The sequence below is a fragment of the Thermobia domestica genome, chromosome 15 (assembly GCF_964235325.1).
Source record: "Thermobia domestica chromosome 15, izTheDome1.hap1.1, whole genome shotgun sequence".
NCBI classification, from domain to species: domain Eukaryota; kingdom Metazoa; phylum Arthropoda; class Insecta; order Zygentoma; family Lepismatidae; genus Thermobia; species Thermobia domestica.
Genome location: NC_137468.1, coordinates 24,413,955 through 24,440,323, shown reverse-complemented (window position 1 = coordinate 24,440,323; position 26,369 = coordinate 24,413,955). Strand labels below are relative to the sequence as shown.

Genomic DNA, 26,369 nt, shown 5'->3' with positions numbered 1-26,369 from the left:
ACTTTTCTTTTTTTTTTAAACTTTCAAAAACCGATTCATTTTTTCTAACAAACTTTTTCATTCTTCGTTAATTTGTTTGGAAGTGAGGACTACTAGAATAAAAAGCGATATCGGCTTCGGCTAAAACCACAGGACCACAAACTAACTTTGAAATAAATAAATGTAACGAAGTGAATATGTTTTGTTTGACACACTGCACAGTAAAGTAAGTGAAGTAGTATAACCATTTTTTTTTTTTTTTTTTTTTTTTTTTTAATTTGACCGTAATTTTCCAATAGTGCTTTTATTACGTTATTTTTGTCTATCTTTTAGAATCTAACTTTAGCACTAATCTCACGCACTTCAAATCCAGTCAGTATTTTCGTTCAGCACACATTTAGCGTCGAGTTTTTCTTTTTTTCTTTCTGAATAAAATTTAAATGGGATCAACGAACTAATAAAATTTGTTGTTTCTACATTCGTCAAGTGTCTTCTTTGCAGAATCTATTTTATTATTGATTCATATTATGTATTTCTTTTACCCTTCTCCTAGTTTAAAATTTTCCTTGGGCTTGGCATTTATGCTTACAGTGTGCTCGAGGAAAACATTTGTGTGTTGGCAGCAACAACTGAATACATCATTGCAAAGCGGATCATTACAAGCAAAGTAAATTTATTTATTTAAAATGTTTCAGATACAGATCAATGTTCATTTTACACTGAAAAGCTGAAACAACGTAGGAAAACTAAGAAGAAATACTTGTGGTACATAAAACAAGGGGAAAAACCAAGAAACAAAAGCATGCGTGGAATGCCACTCATGTAACCACAGTGATAGCCCGCCAACTAACACTCAGTTCCCGAAACAGTGATTTGTATCCAGTTGCCACAACCCTCACTGAATCGACTGCTCCGAATTTTGTCCTTTGCCTCTGACGTCAGTTAAAGCGAGGTCCGTACAACCACTAGGACGAGTGCATTTGGAAGTATTATTAGAAGCAAATTAGGATTAGAACTAAAGCAATTTTCCCCGAAGTGACTTATGCACATGAATCTAATACGTGTATTAGAAAAAGAAGACACCGTACCAGATTTTAAGCCTACTACCAAGAATGTTAGTTTGAAGAATATTAAATACAATACATAAAGGCAAAACCCGTTTCCCTTTTACTCCTTCCTACAGCAAATAGACAGAACTCTACTATTTAAGGCAGTACTTACCATCGGAACTATCAAAACTAAATCTAGGTTCGGGGTTGAGGACAACTCTGTCGATAACGGTTCTCAAATTCGAAGACAACCAATCGGACTCAAACCAATTATTTAAGTCCATATCTCGGCGTTCTCTGGACTCAGCTTTAGCGGCTTGACACACCTTAAAAAAGAGAACACACAAAAGTTAAATATTCTGATTCTGATACGACTATTTTCTATTTTAGTTGAAGAGAATTATTTGACGCAAATGCATTGTTTTCAACATTCAGGATGGTAGCATTTGTCATTTCAATAAATGTTATTTTTTTTTTTTAACAATATAATAAATTAATATACAGTTACAAAATTAATGATGTAATATATTACTAAACAACAACAGTAATTTGTCAAATTCAATATTACTTTCTCTCATAACGTCCACACACAAACAGTATTAAGTATGTCTCCGATCCGTCATCTTACGCCTTAAATTACATGCCATAACATGTGTGTGTTTTTTCATTGCTAGTGCATGAACGATCGAAAGTGGTGTGTTTATAACAAAAAGTAGCATTTCAAGCAGACATTTGTTATTATAAATCTGCAAACGAAGGTAGTGATTCAACTGAAAATTATTAATGTTTTATCTTCAATTTTTGAGGAAATATGCTTATTATATCGTAAACACATTGCAATGTGAAAGAATGTCATGAGATGATGAGCATAGCGGTGAGCCTTCAAAAACTGTCAACATTAAAAAAAAAGCATGAATTAGCGATGTAAGATCACAAGTAACCATCAAGGATATAGTAAAGAAAAATGCTTGTTACACCGTACTATCTCTGCACAATGATTTGACAAATTCAATTAACTGTGAGATGGGTATCCAGAATGCTTACTCTCACAAAAGTAAAAGAACGTTTGTGATTTGTAGGCAACTTCAGAAAATTTTCCGATGTACAATCAAAAGTTTCTCAACAGATGTGCAACAATGTATAAACCCACAGTTTACGGTGAACTGTGGGTTTACTGTATAGTTCTGAAACCATACTTCAAAGTAATAAATGGAAAGATCAGATATCTCCAACTCCTAAGAAATTCAAAATGATGCCATTAACAGATAAAAGTTAAACTGTCTGTTTATTGGAGTAGATATAGTATTATTTTAGGGATTGTTTGCAGAAGACACAATAACAGACGCTGCACAGTTAGAGGTAGGGTTTCTCTTTAACCCATTCCCTTTTTCTGTTGCAACAGGTTTTGATGCGCTTGAACATTTTGCTTATTTACTTAATATGGTCCCCTTGATTTCTCAAAACTGAAAATACACTGAGGAGAAGCAATTTTTATCTGATAATGACGTCATACAGATCGATGCCGTCTGTAAATCGACATTTTGCTGAGCTTGGGACAAAGCTTGTTCTAAAATGATGTAGAGATGTTGGAGCATCAATCTTCAAGAAGGATATACTGAAATATTATGAGTAAAACTATTAAGTAAAGTTACCACAGATATGCATTATACTACAGATAGGAAGAAAAGCAGAAGTATCATATTGCAGCGTACTGCAGAAATGCAGCGGACAATCAGAAAAAAAAAGTCTTGCATTATTATCCCACTTTATAGGAAGGAAGGAGAAAAAAAAGCAAGTGAATGATGATGGAAAGAAAAACTCGTAGAAGATTTTTTTAAAAAAAACTGACCTGGTACTATCGTAAGTTCAATGATCTTTTATGATTCTTTTGGATCAATGATCCAAAAATCAATTACTAAGTAAGTGTATTTTCGATTCCAAAGATTCTTTGCTTCTAAGCAGGGAAAACACTTAATTGAATTAGCCTATCGAATATTCTGCCTTATCCAACATAATTACTCCGATCAAATCATCCACTATTTTCGTTGTTTGTTGCTAAGCCTAATGATAAAATTACTAAAAAAAATCGTGTTGGAGAGTATACTACGTGGTTAGTTTTATGCATGAAGCAGTATGTGATATAACTAACGTGCATTAATTGTTTATTAAATTGTTATGAAATGTTTTTGACACTGTATATCATTTGCGTGCTAAATTATCCTTGTTTCCCAATAAATTTTATATACTTACTTGCAATCCACTGCCACACTACACAAGTAGAAAAAAGAAGGAACAATAGATCTATTTTAATATCTAATTCTCTATAGATATAGATACAATTAAATTCAAGAAACGAAAACATACAACTACACCTGGGATCGATTCAGATCTTCGGTTACCGTACGCGTTGCATTAACCACTATTACCAATTACCTTTCCCAAAATAACCAATGATCTTTTATTATATAAAATAAATAAACATAGTACTGAACCATTATACAAACACGCTGATCTGGGTAAAAAAATGTGACATAGCGGTTAATGCAACGATATGGTAATCCAGAATCCCATGTTCAATCATCGGCCCGGATCCAAGAACTCTAAATTTTAATGAGGTATACTTTTGCACCGTTAAACAAATTCTTATGTGACCTATTTTTCTCAAACTTAACTACTTTCACGGCACATATTATAATATCTCTTCGCAAAAAGCCGCAATAAATAACACACGACAACAATACCTCAATTTATACGGTGGATGAATGTGCATCAACGAACCTTTTATGCTTAGTCGCCTGTCGGGTAGTTAGCATGACAAAGGTATATAAAAATCTGTATTATCTAAAATGTTCGGTTCGTTTTGTTAAACGAAAAAGGCAACTACACCGTAGTTAATTTTAATAATATCTATTTATTTTTATCATAAAATAACGCCAATTTAACTTTCTTACCTGACCAGATGCATCAGAAGCTTCCGAGAACGACACAGCCATTTCAAGAAGATAAAGCGCTAGGGAAATCACGTGCTCTGACACCGTCTGTGAATGTACAGCCTTGTATAATACAACAAAGATCATCGAATGAAATACTCGAGAACACAACAATTTTCTAGGGTCTTCGTATGCTGGATTGCAGGGTGCAGGCATACGGAATGGAGGCCACGGCGAGCCACTGCCTTTAAACTTGCCAGACTGACGAACACTGAAAAGAAGAAAAAAAAAACTATTTACTATATGCACAGATGAATGACACTTTTAACATTTTCTCTATTTTACCTTCTACTTACAAGTAGTATTGCGTCGTTGTTAGGACTGTGTTGTTACTCTTGGAAGAAATTAAGATAAAAATAGATACAATCTCACTGTAGGGAAAAATTAAGTAATAATAATAGATACAATCTCACTGTTGGGAGAAATTAAGTAATAATACATACAATCTCACTGTTGGGAGAAATCAAGTAACAATACATACAATCTCACTGTTGGGGGAAATCAAGTAACAATAGATACAATCTCACTGTTCGGAGAAATTAAGTAACAATAGATACAATCTCACTGTTGGGAGAAATTAAGTAACAATAGATACAATCTCACTGTTCGGAGAAATCAAGTAACAATAGATACAATCTCACTGTTCGGAGAAATTAAGTAACAATAGATACAATCTCACTGTAGGGAGAAATTAAGTAACAATAGATACAATCTCACTGTTGGGAGAAATCAAGTAACAATAGATACAATCTCACTGTATGGAGAAATTAAGTAACAATAGATACAATCTCACTGTAGGGAGAAATTAAGTAACAATAGATACAATCTCACTGTAGGGAGAAATCAAGTAACAATAGATACAATCTCACTGTTGGGAGAAACCAAGTAACAATAGATACAATCTCACTGTTCGGAGAAATTAAGTAACAATAGATACAATCTCACTGTAGGGAGGAATTAAGTAACAATAGATACAATCTCACTGTTGGGAGAAATTAAGTAACAATAGATACAATCTCACTGTAGAGAGAAATTAAGTAACAATAGATACAATCTGCTACTTAACTATATATTTTCTATTAATTGTTGAGCGTATGAAATGCGCTATGACAACGAATTACTCTCCTCAGTCCAACTTCACTTTTAACGCCATAAAAATTCTAGTGTTTCTCGAAAACTACGCATGGAAATTTACCCTCAAGTATGTCATATTGTTCAGCTTAATAAATCTATCGTTTAGTATGTCTCATATTTGAACTTTTTTTAAATTGCTAAACGCCCATACTACTCTTAGAAATTTTGTTTTATAGTTTTAATTTACTCTACAGCTAACATCTCCAATCTCCTACCTCTATATAAGCGTATTGCAGGGCACAGAAACATTTAAGTCTTGTGCTGAAGGCCATCACTTAAACTGAACTTTCTTACGCTACAACCCAGAAAGGGCTATGGTGAGAGTGATAGTACACCTTCAACTGGATAATGATTGGACAGCAAATTGGCTCCCAATGTCATAATTTCAGTCTTTACAAGACTAGAATTCGCTATCTCATGATTCAAGTATAACTCTAATTGATTCACAATGCTAAGTCACCATTCACACTTCGGCGCTTCTTCCGAAAATTGAACCTGGAACAATCGCTTAGCATTTGCCTACACACGAGTTCCTACTTATGATATAATAACTTATTGGGTTATTGCAAAATGCAAGACTTAATAAGATGTCTTTATTTCTACATACAATTGGTCATAAGACATGTTGCTTACATGCCTTGTTATATATCATTTGAATGCTTTTGTCATACTCATTCTGGTTAGATTGCCATTGGAAATATATCTGTGTCATCATCTATTTTCAGGTCTAACGTACAAACAGTTCGAAACAATGAATTGTGGTGGAAAGATATTGTGTATGAATCCACAGTACAACATTTTTTTTTTTTCAGAAATTCTACTGGTGATGATGATGAACTGACGGTAATCGCCGAAGAAAGTTCAGAGAAAACCACACGACAACTAGTAGAGGAGCTCAACGTTGATTAATTTATCGTCACGGCATTTGGAGAAAGTTACGAAAAGTGAATAAAGATAAATAGGTTAAAATGGGTGTCACACAAATTGAGACCGCACTACAGAGACCAAGTTTTGAAGTCTGCCCCTGTACAATATAAAGAATCTATTCTCGACAGGATTAAAACCTATATGAAGAAATGGGTTTCTATTGACAAGACATTTGAGAAATGGTTGTCGTCCTTCCGTTTCTTGAACTTTTATCAAGTCAACGTTGCAACCAAAGTAGTTCATGGTGACTGTATGGTGACCCTTTACAGCTTTCAATTTCCAGAAGTATTACCATGAAATGGACAAGATTAATCAAAAACTTCAAGCTCGACATTGAAACGAAAGGTTCACTTATACTGCACAACAACAATGTGCTCAAATGATGCTGCAGAAATTAAACGCACTGAAATTATCCCTTCATGCTTATGATACCTCTCACTATTTATTTTCACAATTTCCATCATCTAGACAAGTTCTCGCAGAAACACGTTCTTAAGAAGCAAACCAGCACTTTGAATGTTTACGATGACTATTCGCTCAAGATTCGCAGACTTTTACGTTACTTTGATAAGTAATTTAATTTCTAGTTGGCAGGACGGTGTAGATGCTGGCAGTTTTTATTTCCGTTAATTACAGGCAAATAAGGGAGTTAGACCTTGAGGTACAAAATCTGCATAATTTTCCAACATCCAATAAAATATACATTATGATTTTTGCTTATCAGGTATGCTCTGCACCTTTTACAGATGCTGATTTATTTATATTGAGCCAAATTTGAATGTGACACTTGTCTAGGAAATGCCGTTTCCCCACCACCAGTTGTGTTCGACTATTGCCCAGCATCGAAGTTTCCATTGCAGATGGACAATGGGTATTGTCAGGGCTTGAAAAATCTTGATTGCAAGTATTCGTCAGTCGGAAAAAATCTACTAGCCAGACCATTTTACAGTCACAGTGTTCATACAAGTAAACAAAAAAATCAGTAAATATATCAACACATTTTTTTTTTGTTTTGTTTAATGGCATATCTTTTACTAATTAAAAAAAAAAATGTGACATCCGTTATTTATTCTTGAATTCACGTTTGTGACTGATCGAACTTTGCTTGCGAAATGTAAAAATGTACTTGCCACTGGCGAGTAAGCCTTGGGTATTGCATCCCACTCCTCTTTACAGGCTTTCTACAACCCGGTGATGTGGATTCCACAATGTGACAGGGGTCACTTGAGGAGTCCGAAAGCACAATAGTCCATCTGGAGTTTTGCCAGGGATGTCAAGAGAAATAAATTGCCGAAATTTCAGTTTCCTGTTCCATATGGCGATAGAATTCCAGTGATGTTTTCGCCATCTGGCTGGATGCCTTTTCTTAGTGCAGTTCAACCTGGTACATGTCTTGTCTGTATAATACTGGGGTTTCATGCTGGTATATTTCAGTCAGGATATGAGTCTCATAGTACCTACCACTGATTCTGACGTTTCGCGCCACCATTCAGAGACGTAGTTTGCCGCTGTAAGAGAAACAAACCAGAATGATGAACCTTTTGGAGAAACTGTTTTAGCTACTCGCGTCAGTGTGCTGGGCCCAGAACTGTGCCGCATATTTCCGTATAAAACGATTCACAGTGGCACGACCTACACAAAAAATACGCACTTGACGCATTTATACGACGTACGACGCTGTGAACTTGGCGTCAGAAAAGGCTGCTATGAACCCCTACCAAATCGGGAGTTTCAATACTCAGCTTTCCAAACTTGTGCTAGGAAGCGACAGCATTGTAAAGGACAGAAAGATGAACGGGCAGGTTCACAAGAACTCAGTACATGGGATGTGGGATCATGAACAACACAAACCTAAAGAACATACATAAAACGGCAACATATTTTAAGTACTACGATGCTCATTTCTTTTCAGCAACGAAGGTGAAGGTATCCATGAGGGCTTATCAACTTCGACATCGAAAATTCTCACAATCTGTAGAGCATTAACAGGAAAACGATAATTACAATCGTTCAATGGCTTTAACATAAAAGATACAAGTTTAAAATATATGCACCAAAATAGCACTAACATTTCAGAGAACGATTTTGGCCAAAGGAAAATCAAGCTTGTCAACTTACTAGTCGGTATAACGGTCCATTGATGTTTGGAAATCCCTTCGATGTACTGCACGAAGCAAGACATGAATTGGATCGTATAGTTCATCCCAAACTTTAGGTTTTGGGACATACATCCCTTGTTGCATGTTGCCACTGGCCTCGAAATTTGGCGCTTTGTAGTCTGCCACCTGAAATATATTAACAGATTTAAGAATATAGAAATGTTGTGTGTCTATTTACCACTGGTCTTTCTTTCATTATTTAAACTTTCTGGTAGGACCATGTCCCAATGACACGATTAGACATTACGAAATGTTTCGATACACCAATACTTGCTTACAAATATTTAACTTAAACTTTGGTATAAAATTAGTATATTGATTTAATTGCCGAAATTTACGATAATGGGAACTTCCATCACCATTAGCGGCGCTGTTCTTTTCTCAAAATTTCGGGAATTAAAAAATATATTAGAGAAAAATTCTGATATTCGGTAAAGGAATCGAATATTAATTCTCAATAAGAAACGATACACTGATATTGCAGTTTTGATTATATGTGATTAATATGATTCAATTCGAACTGGCCTTCCAAGTGTGATACCCATTATTAAGTTTGCGACTACGTCTGATCATACCATTAAGAGTTATAGCTAAACTACAGCTTTTGGTGTTGCAGCTGCGGACCAGCTATGGCTGACCAGCAGCTTTTAGTTTAATGTTTAGTCAACATCGGTTACTATCATTGCCACGTTTGACTTCATAGACCGGAGTTAATTTTAATTCAAGTAGTAGTAGTAGTTCTAGTCGTCTTAATTCCTCACGATACTAAGTCAGTACTCAAAATGATGTCCCCCCACCTAGATATACAAAAGTATTTGACTAAACAAAAAACAAATTAGAAATGAAGATTACTTAATCTCCCTTTAAAAATTATGACATCTCACAGGAAGAAAAATTTAAGAAAAATAATAGGACGAAAACAGACGAACACCAAGATGTCCTCTCGCACTTATTTGGTGTTACTAATATAGAATCCTACTAAGGTATATTTTTCACACCTATTACTGTACAAATAGAATTCCAATAATGCTTCTGCACACTACAATTATACATAGAGGTTTTGGAAATACAGTAAACTCCCGATTATCCGCGGAATTGGATGGCGCGGCAACCGCAGGTGATTCGCAAAATGGTCGAAAAAGAAGGCACATCAGCACCTAAATTATTTTAAAGTATTTAAAGTAGGAGGCCTACACATACAATTATGATTTAATAAATAAATAAATAAATATAGCAAAGGAAAAAGAAAGGAAAGCAAGACCGTGGATAATCGAGAGTTTCTGTATTATGATTTCAAATTCAAAAGTGGTTTTCATATTGATAAATGTCACAACGCTGGGCCCACAAGTTCTTAGTAAAGTCGACGCGGCCAAATCATCCTCAGAGGGCTTCAAAGGAAGCGGAACACCATTGAAGTAACGCATATGTTTCTTTGTTACATGAAAGGAATATTTCAACGAGTCCTAGTTCAGGGTGGTCTTTCGGTTGACCTGCTAACACTAAAAAAAAAGTAAAAATGAAAATAAAAATAAATAAATAAAAAAAAATAAAAAAACGATGTTGCCAATTTATAACCCTCTTGTATAGAAAGCGATGTAGAAACTTCATCAACACGTTGTTTATAATCTTTAATATGTCCATATTATCCATATCCATATGAAATCCATATTTATTATATCCTTTATATCAATATTAAACGGCTCCATATTTAATATGTTAGATTACTTTAAAATGACTACTTTAGTGTTTTTTTTTGTTAGTGATATATTATTATTATTATTATTATTGATACATGTTAGTAAAATGTAACCATTTTTAATGTAAATTTAGTGAGAGCAGCAACGTGCGTCCAGCTGACACCATACTTATGACATTTATGACTTGTTTAGAATGTTATTTATGAATGTGGTTAGGGTAAATTTTCTGCTTGAATTTGGGGACAATTTGAACGTGGCAAGTATATATATATCTTTTTTTAAAAAAACAGTTATTGTTATTACAGAATTAATACCTGCTCTAAGCCAGTCACTTCCAACTAAATGCTCTTTGACGTTACAGTTTGGTTCTCACCTTCTCAGTGAGAAAGAAAGGAGTGGACAGGTAACACACAGTGGTAACAGGACACAAGAACTTCAATAGCGTATTCGGTGGGTCTGCACGCATAACACTCGTGAAACCATGACTGCAGATACACTGCCAATACTTGTTCTCTTACATAATTCCTCCTTTGCCATCCTTTCCCCTCTGCTTTTCTCAAATTGTTAAACCGTGCTCCTGTATCATACATAAGTCAGTTGAAAATGACTTGACTTTTAAACCAAGCCTTTTTCGATACTTTTCTTTCGAACTATTAATAGAATTCAGCTCTTCGAACTGCAACCCCCACATTGTTTCTTGTTCTTCTTATCGCAAGTTAGGCATGACTACATTAACAAAGAAGAATACAACTATTTACTTATTACTACATGAGTGAACCTGAAGCTTGCACATTTAATAATTTCACTTACCTCTGAGAGTACAACTTCGAAGTCTCTACTCTGTGAGGTTCCACACCTTTCTGGCATGAGTTCTATTAACTGACTGTGAGTCTTATCGCCCATACATAATAACGTTACCATCTCTAACTGAGACAGAGACACGTCACTCAGACCTGAAATATAAAGAATACCATCAGTATTAAAGCATTCAAATGAAATGCAACAATCTTATTATTTCAATTAACCTTTGATTTTTTAAAATAAATAAATAATATATTGCTACTAAAGAGCAAAATTCTACCTAAGTATTCCACTCCTGGTTCTACAGAAAACTATCTTGCAAAATGGCTGCCATGATTAAAATTATAATGGTACAAGCTTATATCTTTCGATTCCGCAGATTCATGGCCAAATTAAGTAGGTAGTCAATATAAAGGTGATCAACTCAGCAAGTTTTAATGTATTGCATTATATATTTTACATTTGTTTTACAGTGATGAACGTTGTCCATTTCAAGTAATAACGTCAATGTATTTTGTACAGTTAGCAACAAAAGTTCTATCCATTTGGTAAAATTTATTTTGGAAATAACGGTGGAACGTACAGAAAATTACGTTCTTTTTATTTTACTGACAACTGTACTCAAATTGTCCTTTCATGCTGAAGTTATTTACGAAACTAATTTCATCAAACGGAAAGAACTTTTGTAGCTGACTGTACATGAAAACTATCTGAAATACAAGTAAAATTCTTACAATGTAGTTACTACTGAGGATAAAAGAAAGCAAGACAAAAGTCTACAAGAATGATTTGGATTCCGTGAAGAATTAACAACATTTGAACAATAACACAATAAAATAATAGTGTATTTACTCCAACGTAGCACAGAGAAAATCCAATATTTATAATCAGACAGAAGGAACAAAGTGTTTTGTTATGAGTTCTTGAGTTATGATACTGATTTGGCCATGAATAAGTTAACAATAAGACTATGAGAAACTCCATTAAGAATATCTTCATCTATAGTGTACTGTCTTTACAAGGATTTTGTAAACAATTTTACACAGTGAAATCTCATAATCTGAGAGTACAACTTCGAAGTCTCTACTCTGCAAATTTCCACATATTTTTGGCATGAGTTCTAGTTACACCTATACATAATAACATTACCATCACCTCCATTACAGTTTTCTTCCTGGCAAAAAAGTATGTATTATTACGGGACAGAACCTTCTCTTTTACGGACACGGACAATCTTTCTCTCCAATATTTTAGTAACCTTCTTATAACGGATAGGTATTATTCTCAGTTTTCCTTATCTTTTATAGAAAATACTTCTGTTAAATTCAATTGAAAATAAATCTGCGATCTACTTCAACAGACAGGAGATCCCTTCCTTCCCCATAAATGGACTGTCTTCAGTCAGTGACCTGGTGAACCACCACACAGAACAGTTCCTTTCACAGGGGGGTAATACAATATATGCATACTTGAGAAAAAAAAATATCACACATGCAGTATATCCACATAAACACGTCTCTCATTGGTTCTTTACAAAAGGGATTACCTTAGTAATGCGAACATGGAGTACAGTATTTCGGTATTAGCTTAATTTTTACAACCAATATATTTACTATATACTACATACAATTATCACATAAGCTATATGTGATATGAATTCATGTAATTTCTCTGTAACGGATACTTCTCATTTACAGACAAATAATTATGTCCCACCGGTTTCCGTTATTTAGAGTTTTCACTCTATTACTTTTCTTACCTAGATTAGTTCTTACGCTCATAAGCGTAGCCAGAAATGTGAGGCAACTTTCAAGCATAGGCATATCATGTTCACCTTCCAAAAATGAATTCGACGGATACGGTGCCAGACTCATCCATTCCATTATATGGAACCTGAAATTAACATATCAATCATTAGACAGAAGATATACATTATGTAATGAGAGCAATTGTATTATTTCTTAAAGCAATGTACTTTTGTAAGGAGATACAGAATAACCACCGAAACTTAATAATACAATTGTAAATTCTATGCAACTCTGGGTATAATATCTGATATAGTCTCATATTAACAAAGTTTCTTTATTTTTCCTCAATATTTACACTGCTTATACCAATTACATAATTAGTTCTCCTTTCCCTTCTTTACTTACACTACTACAAAAACCATCACTTTTTACTGTACAGGAAACGATACAACTACAGAACTAGTAAAATATTATTTAAAAAGAAAAAAAAAAAAGTATTCTCTATGCTTGTAGGTTCACTTTGAACAGAATAAGCAAACATCTTGTATTTAAAAAGCCTCAATTGCACCCAGGTAGCATGTACTATAGCAGTGATGGTCAACTTCTTTAAACTAAGGGACTCAATATAGAAATTTCTATGTAGCTAGGGCCGCAACTTCATGATACTTTACTTTACGTTTACAGTATACACGCACGACACCCTACCGCACAAATCGTCAAATTTACGTGTGCCTATTAAAGCATCGACATTCAAAACACAGACAACGAAACATCGACAAAACGAAAATCATAATTCTAACCTAACCTAACCTCACCTAAACGACATTTTTGACGAGTCGGTGTTTTGTATTTCGGTGTTTCGTTGTATGTGTTTTGAGTGTCACTGTTTTAATTGTTAGTGTATTGAACGCAACCCCAAGTTTATACAATTCAAGATTTTTCTCACATAATATTAGTTCAAGAAAGATAAGATTTATTCCAAATAACAATACACTACTAAAATTTTGCAGTAGTTACACTTCAACTATAGTTTTACCTACTTCTGTTCAATTGTGCGGACGTTCATGAGAAATAACCAGTTTTCGATAGAAGAAAACAGTCGTAACAAGTCACAGAGGTGGGTACTACTCAGTCGACCTGACAAGTAGACCTCACCACTTCGCCGTTGCGTTAGCAAAAGGAAACGACTACTGTCCTAGAGTAGGGTTGAATATAAGATATTGATAAAAATTTTAGCTGCTAATGAGCACTAGAAATATGGGAAAAAGGAAATAGAAACATGAATGTGGGAAAGCCATCTACAGTATAATTTGATAGTTGCAAGACCGATATTTTTTCGAAATAGATGGAGGAACAATAGTTATGACTTCAACTATGTAAATCGAGTTAAGAGGGATGTTTTATGACATTCCAGATCATGGGCGCCATCTTGAAATCCGTCATATTGGATCGACGTCAACTTTTTTAAATGGAAAGAGGGCCATGTGAGGTATCAAACAACAATGATTTTTTCCACTCAATCTCATACACTAATTACTTTGTCCATATCTAGAACGGTTTACAACTTACAGTTATTTCAATGTTGAAAAATTCGTTCTTTGTAGCAGATAACAGATAACTATAGTGACAATGAATAATAGCTCCAGATATAGCATTCTTACTGGACAAAATTACGGCAATTCAAGAAATGCAAGTCCTCAGCATTGATAAAATGGACAAAACAGAATTTTGCAGAGTACCATGAGCACCTAATAAAAAATGAAGCGTCACAAATATCACAAAAGTTAATGCCGGAAATATTGAAAGCGTGCTTCTTCGGCACTTCGAACCATTCGATCGGCTCATCAATATATACTGATTTAAATGCTTATTTAATCATTCCTGTGAAGCGAGGAGGCTGAAATTGATTGTACACAAGGGAATGCAGAGTGACAATATCTCTGTCATGCAGGTTTGAATGGAAATGTTCGTCCTTTATTACATAATCACATATAAAAAAAATACATTTAAAGGTTGAAATATGCCGATTGTACCTTTTGGAATTTGTCACACTTCCACTGATTTCCCAGGTGGAGATATTGTACTTCGCACCACTTCATTATTAAATAATTCTCAGGTATCCAGCATAAGTGAATTCCTGCTCCCTGTATTCGACCAAAAGCAATTCACATATCATTCAGCTTCCACACTAGCTTCTTGATTGTTTATCTCATGATGTGCCTCCTCTAGAATATCTAGAGTGTATTCCATTTCGAATTCCAATTCTTCATCCGCTAGGAATCTAATTATGTCATCTGCGATTACTCTTTTCTGTTCTGATACATTTGTTGCATTGTGCTTGAACCGTAATGTCTGTAACTGCTGCAGGAGGTACATAGCAATGTTTGCCTTATTTAACGCCATGGTGTGTCGTTTTTTAGTCTAGAATTGTTGCCTGCACACACTCTCCCTAACACACACACACGCACGCACCTCACAGAATTACAGGCTTAATACAATAAACGAAATAACTATTTCTCAAACACTTCCAAGTTCACGGGTAGAACTCACAGTGAAAATAATATATTTCCTGCACTTGTCTCTTTACAAAGAGTTTGTCGCTGTAGAATGGTACACGATTCACGTAAGCTGCTACCGTATACCGTAGCTGCTACGACCAGGAATGCCATTGGCAACTAATATTGCTATTCTCTTCATCGTGCTGCCCCAACTGCTTATAGTTTCAGTTTGAATCTACAAACGCACACACGAAGTGGCGAGGTCAGAACCACTTTATGAATGCTGAGGACTTTCGTTTCTTGCATTGCCGCAATTTTGTTCTGTAAGAATGCTGTCTCTGGAGCTATGTTCATTGCCACTGTAGTTATCTGTTATCTGCTACAAACAACGAATTTTTCAACATTGAAAGAACTGTAAGTCGTAAACCGTTCTAGATATGGACAAACTAATTAGTGTATGAGATTGGGTGGAGAAAATCATTGTTGTTTGATACCTCACATGGCCCTCTTTCCATTTGAAAAAGTTGACGTCGATCCAATATGACGGATTTCAAGATGGCGGCCATGGAATGCCATAAAAACATCCCTCCTAACTCGATTTACATAGTTGAAGTCATAACTATTGTTCCTCCATCTATTTCGAAGAAATATCGGTCTTGCAACTATCAAATTATATTATAGATGGCTTTCCCATTCATGTTTCTATTTCGTTTTCCCATATTTCTAGTGTTCATTAGCAGCTAAAATTTTTGTCAATATCTTATATTCAACCCTACTCTAGGACAGTAGTCGTTTCCTTTTGCTAACGCAACGGCGAAGTGGTGAGATCTACTTGTGAGTACCTGTAAGTACTTCCTAGCACAGCAAAGTTCCTCAACTTGGGGGATTTTATAACTTTGCACCAGTTTCCAGAACTGTAGACCCACCTCTTGCCTTGATTGCAGAAATGGATCACTTTGCAGATCACACAATTGTAACTGAACATTTTCATTTTGTTCTGAAATGTCGCATCTCATGAGATTACTAAATAAAGTCAACTAAGTCCTCATATTACCGAAATACAAAAATCAGTTTGCAAACTCTACCGAAAGCTTTCACGGAATTTACTGCATGATGATATGTTAAAATCTCCAAATTCTTCTATCACTCCTTCGCACGATGGAAAATGTATAAAGTTTCTTTTTACAAACGTTGATTTAAAATGCTTCAAACACTTAATCTTAACCTTAAGTTTAGTTTTTGGTTTCCGCGTAAAAGTTGGCCATCCTGTTCTATAGGGTTGCATGAAGCTCTGAAATTTGGGAAAATATACGCCTATGTTTGCTGTATTAACATCCATGAACAAGAATAATTTTTAATCCTATCACTTTTTCTTCCCCTTTGAAGTTAGTTAGTCAGTTACTTCGTTTGGCTTTATACATTTAATTTACACATTTACGAAGGCACACTTATGAACTAATCAAGATATTAATATGAATCAAACGTTACTTACTTTTCTAAAACTGTGGTAAGGAAAGTTTCAGGAGGTAACTGTGTAGCACAGACTTGCAACAGATATAAATCCGCATCCACCATGGAGTTGCAAAAATTACATTGAATGTATGTCATTGCTTGTCCTTTGATCTGCAACCCATTCCTTACCCACATACCGCACAGGATTTCATAGAACGCCACCTGCAACAAAAGAAATAAACAACACATTAGTTCGGATCAAGGCAAACAAATCTTACCCTATACGTTTCAAAGTTAAACAGCTTTATGAGAGTAAAATTTGGGTCAACATCTGACGAACATCTCAATAATGAAAAACATTTATGTATATAAATATGAAAAAATGAAGTATGTCATTGTTGAATATACATTTGGAAGCTTTCAGGTGAATGTACGCTTCAGACAAGCATTTGGTATCAGATTTGACGAACAAACGAGTGATTAAAGTTACACAACGTGAAATCTCATAATAATACATTTTTACACGCACCGATTATCAACATTGTGCACATAATAACCTGGAGATTAAGAGCTCCTCCGTGGCTAAGCGGTTAGTGTACACGTCTTTAGCGTGGGAGACCCATGTTCAATTCCCAGCAGGAGCTCCTGTTGTTCGGATCCTACGTTACGCTGTAGGTCCACGTTTCATATAGCCTTGGTGCTGAAAGAGATACTAAAAAATTCAATTTAATAGTCTCGAGATGACTATCTTTGATAGAACATGTCATCTATATAAAAAATATGTGTGGAGCACATAATCGGGAAATTTGTGGTAAAGAGACCTTTGAGGAGTAGAAAAACAAGATACGATGACAAATACAGAAACGGGATTTAGGATTTAGGATTTGGATTTCTGGGCTTTCGGCATCTAAGGCCATTTAGCCCTTCACGATTTGAGGGATGACGTCCCTCGGCGAGCACACAATCCGGGGAAAGGGAAGGAATAAAGGATTGGGAAAGGAAGGAAGCGGCCTGGGACCTATAAGTTAGGTACCACCCCGGCATTTGCCTGGTGTGAATGAGGAAAACCCAGGAAAACCTCATTCAGGGTGGCTGGCCTGAAAAAGCTGTTACACTTTTTCGACCGAGTGAAAATACAGAAACGGATCTCAGAAAAATGGATAATAACGAAGCTATTGCTTGGCCCAACATACGGCGTGAGACAAAATTTTTCGTTTCTGTGGCGATGAATCTTCCGTTTATTAAGGTTGGTTAGTGCTATAAGAGCAAAATTATATTGTTAAAACGTTATACCATCACACACTTATATGCGCCTATTACATTAATAAACAGTTGTGAAGGAGTACAACATAAAAGATGTATGTAGTGGGGTACGAAAAAAGGGAAAGGGCGTCTAGCCCAGTGGTGTCATTCAAATCATTTAACAACTGACTCTAATGATTAGTATTTAACAACCGACTCTATAGTCAGTACACTAAGATGACTTGATATTATTAATATGATTTACGGTACCTGTAAAAATTCAGTTGTGAAGGACTAAAATATGGAAAAGTATAGGAGTATATAATCTTGTTTTCAAATTACAGTGTACGTACAATCTAAATATATTAAAATGTGCTAAACCTAACTTCAATATCACATAAATGTCTCTTACACTCTTTATTTTTTAGCTCGTTAAGAACTGCAGCACCTCTAAATAGCATTGTACCCACACAGCCCTCTGACTATTTTGCATTTACCTTCTTTTAAGATCTACGAAGATCACAAAAACACCTATTCTTTTTATTTCTCAAAACATCTGACAGTCTCATGATAAATTACCCAATCCTTAAAGCGTATGCTGTTTCCGTAACACATTTGGTACAACCTCCAACGGTATCCACTCTGAATAATAGAATTCACGTCTTTTTCACTGTTTTTACAGCCTAAAACTTTTCAATTTTATAGTTGGAGATCTTTCAGTTTTACGTCCCATGGTTATGCTGTGTAGGCCAAAGAAGTCGGTAATGATGAGAATGAATGAAATGATGGAATGATGGAAGTGGGAGGAAACGGGAGTTCTCCGATTTAGGATTTACATTTCTGGACTTTCGGCATCTATGGCCATCTTAGCCCGTCACGTTTGAAGGATGACGTCCCTCGGCGAGCACACGATCAGGAGAAAGGGAAGGAAGCGGCCTGGGACGGGAGAACTCCGAGAAATCCCACGTACAGGGCGTTTGTCTACCACAAAGCCTACTTAGCGCAAGCTCGGATCAAACCAAGGATCCCATGCACCAGAAGTGAACGCTCTACAAGTGAGTCACCGCGGCCCCAATTTTATGGTCGGCACCTTGCAGTGGATTAAGTAAACTTGCACTCGCTCAACCTTACGATGTCAACTGTACATACAAGAAACGGGAATACACTAAAAACCACAGTATACGAAATTCACGGCTCATTTACGGTTTCACTGTTGAGTGGGCACCCTGTCATTACTATATGATGATATTATTATTATTTATTCCAAATATACTAATAATAGGACTAGGATTAAATTATATAGCATCTTTATATTGATATTTCGCATACTGAATTTCAAAAATAGTACTAGAGAACTACTATCCCTTCGAGATCCGAAAAAACCCAAGGAAATGACGTTGTCTACCGGAAACTTACATAGCCTGGTATCGAACCAGAGACCTCTCACATAGAGCTGCTTCTACCAGTAAATCATCACCCCTTGGAAGGAAAGAAACTCTTTCCAAGTAACAAGTCCGAAGAAGTAACAAGTATACAATACTATTTCTAATTCATTCGCAGGCTTCAATATATTTAGAGTTGATGAACCACCACCTTGCAAGACAGTTTTATGACCGCATACTAATGTTGCGAAGTTCAATCACAATGGAATGGCATTATCACTGATATGAAAAGATCAAAGGTGACACAAACTAATTTATTTATGCTGGATTTGGAATTCTCATTTGCATCATTAACCCCACAATTTAATTTTATCTCAGGTCCCACAAATCAATGCCCCGGCTCTGAAAGCACAAGAGAGAGAGAATTCGAAGACAGATAATTTTACAGTAATGGCTTTGGTATTACCACTACAAAACATACATAACTCCACCCCTTGGAAAGTAATAGTAAATTATCGAATGTAATCTATTCAATTAGGATCACTAACAGAATTATATCTGTATATGTGAGGATCTTCATTTTCATGCAATAAAGATAAATTAACGGACAGCGGCTCAATCTGTTTTTGCAAGCAAAATAAAATAATACAAAAGCCAATATTAAAAAGTTATGCTTCGCATTGCCATTCACAGCATTCAATATATGCATTTGTTCTCTGTAACAGTAATGTTTGCTGCTGAACTTCATACATTACTATGAGAAGGCAAATCCATGCAAAGGCAGAGCCAGAACTAGGCCTAGAATAAAATGATTTTGTGTAGTTTGGTGGCTATTCGAAAACTGAAATCAAGGCTTGATCACTATAAATTAATTTCGTAAGAACCATGATGTAGTCCATAATATCTCATAATTTTATCACTATTTTTCACAGCACGAAAAAAACAAGAAGCGAAATACCGGTAACCTGTAGTTACTTAGTTTAAATGTATACCAACGTCTAAATAAATTTATTTGTCTTTTATTTCTTTTCGAGTTATTTTGCATGGCGCTTGACTAATTGATGAGGCATTTGCGTGTCTATGGATTATGTTAGCCATTATCGCGAAATCAGAATCTGTACACTGACCTTGTTACATACAACAGCACTGCTTGTACGAATTAAAACTAAATTCACACAGCAACCGCAAAAGAATACGTAGTTCTATTTCTTGTTTACAATTAAAGCAACTACAGACCACAGAACCACCTGCTGTTACCGATACGTGTCGTCTGGTGGAGTTTAGCTTTTATACCTTCACTTGGAATTACATATGTAGCTCTGTGTGGCTATCCAAAGGCATTGAGAACGCATAATAGGCTTTTAAGAAAATAATCCTTTCAACCAATACCTTTTAACACGTATTGTATATAGTGTATATGTAGCACTTTCTCTGGGGTCCTGGTTAATCAAAACAAGTAAATTTATAGCTGGTCCAAGAGTTATTTTTCCTCACTACAATTTTTTTATAAACAGAAGTAATTTCTCGAGTCATTACAAATGGGAGGGTTATCTCCCGGTTAAGTATAACTTAAAACACGGTACTACTCTAGAATAATTTCCTTTAAAAGTACGGTACTACATAGTGGAAATCATTGTGTTTCATCAACATATTGACTTCTTCCTAACTTCAACCATAGGCTGGTGGGAACGTGGAAATTTAAAACTTTTCTCTCTCTTGGGAGAGTGTTTTATATTTTGGTAAGGTCTCTTCTTCGTAACTGCATCTAGATATTCTATCCTTAGTCTTCCTCTTCCTGGTTTTCCTTCTGCCTTCCCCTCTATCAACATGGTGATCCAATCAAGGTGATAAATAACATGACCAACCATGCTGTTTCTTTCTCTTTTTCTAAAAAAAAAAAAAAAAAATCATGATCTGTCGTCGTTCAATAGCTTCATTTAGTGCATCTTCGTTTCTTTTCCTTTCGGTCCATGATATGTGCAGCATTCTGCGACAACACTACATTTTCAAATGTTTCCAGCTTGGATATTTAAGAGTCTTCATCCCGGCGAAATTAAAATACCGCTAATTTTACAGTAATTATGTGATATCTTCAAATAGATAAAAGATAATCGAAATGTGGAACAAGAGCGCCCTAGACAATATTATTTTACATGAGAAACCGTTATCACAACTCACTTACCTGCTTTCGATTTCGATAACGGTACCTCACGCAAAATAATATTGTCTAGGGCGCTCTTGTTCCATATTTCAATTATCTTTTATCTATTTGAAGATATCACATAATTACTGTAAAATTAGCGGTATTTTAATTTCGCCCGGATGAAGACTCTTAAGCTTTTTTCAATGTCCACGTCTCTGATCCGTAAAGTATCACGCTCCTTCTTCCATTGTAGAGGTTCATAGTAATGTGAAACACAAATACTCATTTTTCCTGTAATTCGGTTATTCCTCATTTTGTAATTCGGTTATGTAGTAATGATTAATTTTTTCATTTCCTCGCGGCACACTAGCGGCCCATTCGCGGCACACCGGTTGGGAAACGCTGCTCTAGAAAAAGGGTTTTCAATCTTTCAACTGATGTTTTGGCATTTAAAATTATATATATGGGCAATGCGAAGTACCAAAGAAACATTGCCGACAGAACTGCCTGACTATCAAATAACGGAAAATAGTTATTGTTACAGTTTTGTATTAACCAAATCTTAAAAAATTAGTTTTCCTGGACAGAAGACAGGGTAGTAACTATGCAAGACATTTTCCTACCTATTTTGAATAGAAAATGGAATTATTTTTGCCTTTTAGATAGGAAAAAACATCGCTGAAAAACTTGCTTCAGGTTATTGACTTTACATATCTCATTTAGATCTAAAATCCGAAGGACACAGCTCAATACGAAAAAAAAAATTACGTCATACAGTGGTCGAAAAGAAACAAAGAAAAAGAAATATAGTGAGTAATAATTTAGCTGACTCAGAAATTAACAAAAACTCAATTTCGTGGTGGCGAAATGTTTCTTCTTTTCTTTTCCTTTTTACTTTAAGCTGAGCAAACAAAGGCAGGTCAGAGTTGTAGATAACGAAAAAAAAAAAAAATCGAAATATTGTACTTTATTTTTCTGTGGCTTACATTAAGTCAACCAAATTCTCTGGTTGTACACTAACGAATAATTTGTAATGATAAAGAGTATAGTTCAAAAACACACACTTCCTCATAATTTTCTTTCCTTGTCTATTCCAAATGAACAACAAAATATAAATATAGTTTTCTATGATTCAAAAAATAAAGTAACTAAATTCAAAATATACAACAGTGTACTTAAACTCAGCTAGAAGTGTTTATAAAATTAAATGTAGATACTCGTTAATCATTTCCGGTTTAGAGAACATATAACAGCTTCTTTTATAATAATATAGTTATTCTAAACCACCTAGTAATACTTCACACTTCGTTTATAACAATCTGTATTCTATCAGCTAAACCGTCAACACAAAAACCGCGTTTCCACATTAGATAATCGCTTCCTGTTTGCACTGTATAAAAACTAAGACAAGTCTTTAATAGGCACGTTGCCAAAAAATTCTTCACCGTTTTCTTTCCTCTACACTTCTAACAAGAAGTAAAAACAAGTAGCAGTGTCCAGGGGACACCACACGAAGCAGTTCATTTTGTCATAATGTACACAATGTATAAATTTAAGTTTGAATTATTGCATTTCCCCTTGCCGTCCAAACCTTTAGTAAGATGAATGAATATTTGAAAATACAAGTTTTTAGATTTGTCGTTTAGTTTCGTTTTAGCGTCGTATTCCACAGACAGAGCAGTGTTTTGCATCCTGATCATTATAGTAACCCGCTGTTCTCAACAACACTGCGGGTAGTCTATCAAACAAGGATGATATTTATAATTACTCCCAGAGGAATATATGGGGAACCAATCTTAGATGTCCACTGAATGAACGTTCATCAATGAACCAGTTCCCTACTTCTGAAACTCTGCATCCTGGCTAAAATTGATGATCCATCAGGCTGTTCCTGAGATTTTGTCTATCTCGAACGGACACACGGAAAAAACACAGTAAATATACAGGGTGTTAATGAAATCCTTGAGTTTTACGTCCCACGGTTATGCCGGTTAGGCTAAAGGAGACGGTGATGATGAGAGATGAGTGAAATGGTGGAATGAAGAAGGTGGGAGGAAACGGGAGAACCCCGAGAAAACCCACGAGCACAGTGTTTGTCCACCACAAAGTCTACACGGCGCGAGCTGGGATCGAACCAGGGACCCCAAGCACCGGAGGTAAACGCTCTACCACTGAGCCACCGCGCCCAGGATGTTAATGATAATGAACTATACCGACAAACTGTAAGAGGTGATTCCTCACATCAGAATAAGTCAAAATGTTCCTATGGACCTGTGAGGAAAGTGCATAGTTTCAGAGCTAGGGCTGTCCAAAATAGCGAAAAAAACGAATTTCAAGAGGCCCTATTTCGAATTGAAGAAATCGTAGAGTGATGGTCCTTATTAGCGTAAATGAAGTCACGCATACGCAATCCAAAAATGCATATTTCATTAATATTCAGTGGCTATGCAGAGTATTCCTTGCAGAGTAAAATTCCCAGACATGCCATTAACCGAATTTTAAGATATGCTCTGACTTTATGATTGGTCCAAAATAGGCAAACGATAAGGCTTGACAGCAGTGAACACGGAATCCTTTGGCGCGATGTCGGAAGTATTAAGGATCGTCAACAGCACGGTCTCTCGTACTCGGAAAAAAAGCATGCTGCAATGTTTTCTTTCACGCTCATAAATGAAGAAAAAGGTGAAATATACCGTGACGAAATATATCGCATCACATGTTATTCCGAACAAATAAAACACGGAGCTGCAGGTTCGTAACACTTCCGACTTCCCTCCGAAGCACTGGATGTCGATTGTTGTCAAGTACTACCTCCTGCCTACTTTGGACCCTCCTTGAATTCAGGGTATATCTAAAAACTCTACTGAGAGCATATTTGAGAATTATACCCTGTACAGAATACCCTGCACACCCATTGAAAATTGATGTAATATGCATTTCTGGATTGGATGTATATGACTTCCTTTACGCTGATAAGGACAACCATCAACAGTTTCTGAAATTCCAAATAGAGCCTATTGAAATTTAGCTTTTTCGCGATTTTGGGCAGCCCTAGCTCTGAAACTATGCACGTTTTTACAGTAGGTCCATATGAACTTTTTCTCTTATTTTGATGAGAGGAATCGCCTCTTACAGTTTGTCGGTATAGTTCATTAACACCCTGTATATAAAGGACAATTTGGAAACCTCACTCCTTAATATGGCATATAAAACGGATTCCACTTTTGAACATTAGTGTCAAATTATATTTAATTAAACTGTTCTATTCTTTCCTTTACATGCACTCTCACCGTTAACTGGACTCTGTTCTCTTTCACTAAAGCCCGTATGACTATTTAGTTATGAGGAAAATCACTCTGGTCTTATAATATCTGCACAAAATGATCTGACTGTTTACAGTAGCGTAGCCAGGATGTGTATTTGGGGGGGGGGGCAAGTGCTGTTATAGGTATATATAAAAAAATTGCAAACAAAAAATATATAAACATAAAAATATACTTAAAAATTACAAACATCAAAGTACCAAAGTACATTGTCGGACCTCTTTGGGGGGCGGCCCCTCTGGGCCCCTCCTTCCCTGCGCCACTGACTGTTTATAAACTGAAGAACCATTACTTAAAGAAGATATAAGAAGTATTAGAATTTTATTTTTCAGATATACCAACTGCAGTAATAGCCCGAAATGTGTTTCTAATAGCTTTTAAGTTGGTATTGTTCTCAAGATATCTTAGTAATGTTCCAAACTTTTAGTAAGCCATTTTAGCTTAACGATGTCGAATACCTGTGACATCTTTTGTTCTTCCGCCCACTGATTTATGTGGGGAATTATTTTTCTGGTTTTTTTAAAAATGAGCTGGAATTTCACAGATTTCTTCTTCAGTAAATGTCACTTTGTTCGTGAAAAATAAAATTTGTGATCTGCAATATTAAATACACAATTCTAATTCATTTTGAGAAAGCAAAGAACATTTTAAAATAGAACTGAAAAAGAAATCAGTAAAATCGTATTAAAATTTCAGCTCATTTCGAAGAAAACAGAAAAAAATAAACAAATTTAAATTAATGGGCTAAAAAAAGATGGCGTGGGTACTCAATACTGTTAATATTCTTACTGCCATTGAGTTTCTGAATCTATGAGATGTCTGTAAAGTTTTAGGCACATGGGTAGAAATTATGTATTATCATTTTCGTTATAGGTACTCTGCTATTATTGGCAGGTCACTTGTCGCAACAGAGAAGCTTCCATGCTTCACAGTCTTCTGCTAACCTCTTCGTCTTCACATACGATTTCTCTGTTTTGATATCGTCCATTAATTATAGTGTCCTTCGCCCTCTTCCTCTTTTTCCTACCACCATACTCTCTACTACGTCTCTTACGATACAGTTCTTTCTTAGCCAATATCCCAAGCAGTTTCTCTTCCTCCTCTTAATAATATCTAAAATTGTTCTTTTTTCACCAACCATTTCTAACACCTTAGATTTTACTACAATGATCCTCTCAATTGATTGTATTTAGTATCTTTTACTCGTCCTCTTAATGCTTATTCGAGAAAACTCTCTTTCAGTAGCTTGGAATTACTGCTTGGAATTACAAACTGAAACTGACAATTAAAAAAAAAAAAAAAAAAAAAAAAGTGCACTGGATGTTTCCGTGCTATTGTTACTTCTGAAATATTTACACGATTGTTTGCCAAAAATTAAATTTTGATCTAGACCAGAAATGCATACGCATCTCTCCTTCACAGAGGTGAGTTAGAGCGGAGTCATAGTTTGAGTTAAGTCATGCCTATATGGTCAATTACATGATGAAAACTAAAAATTTCTATCATTTCTTGTAATTTTAAGACAAATCCAAAACAAATATAAATGTGGTTAAATATGCAACAATTCAGCAATAATTTAAATGCTTGCATGGTGGAAAACTATAAAACCGACATATCTGGCGATAGCTGGACGAATGGTAACCTTATGCACACGGTTAGGAGAGGAGTGGGTGGCTAGGATTTTTTGAGCAAGTCTGTACATCACGAAACTTGGAAATTAATAAATTGAACAATCGACGGAAATGATGTATATTAATTTTCATTAAATAAGTATTTAAATAGTAGAGAGCTTCACTTCATCTATGTTCATTAAAAAAAAAAAAAAAAAAAAAATTACTGGCCGCG

The 26,369-nt window shown here is 35.4% G+C and overlaps 1 protein-coding gene across 5 annotated transcripts in view; it reads right to left on the bottom strand.

Moving 5' to 3' along the window:
- Positions 1 to 26,369, bottom strand: part of Ubr3 (Ubr3 ubiquitin ligase) — a 175,633-nt gene that overhangs the window by 50,416 nt on the left and 98,848 nt on the right. For all 5 annotated transcript variants that reach the window (XM_081741424.1, XM_081741427.1, XM_081741428.1 and 2 more), the window contains exons 11-16: positions 16,475 to 16,656; positions 12,496 to 12,629; positions 10,746 to 10,888; positions 8,198 to 8,364; positions 3,980 to 4,229; positions 1,201 to 1,354 (exon numbers count right to left, since the gene is read on the bottom strand). In XM_081741424.1, the coding sequence (XP_081597550.1) occupies positions 1,201 to 1,354; positions 3,980 to 4,229; positions 8,198 to 8,364; positions 10,746 to 10,888; positions 12,496 to 12,629; positions 16,475 to 16,656 (1,030 nt within the window). The remainder of the gene's footprint in view (positions 1 to 1,200; positions 1,355 to 3,979; positions 4,230 to 8,197; positions 8,365 to 10,745; positions 10,889 to 12,495; positions 12,630 to 16,474; positions 16,657 to 26,369) is intronic.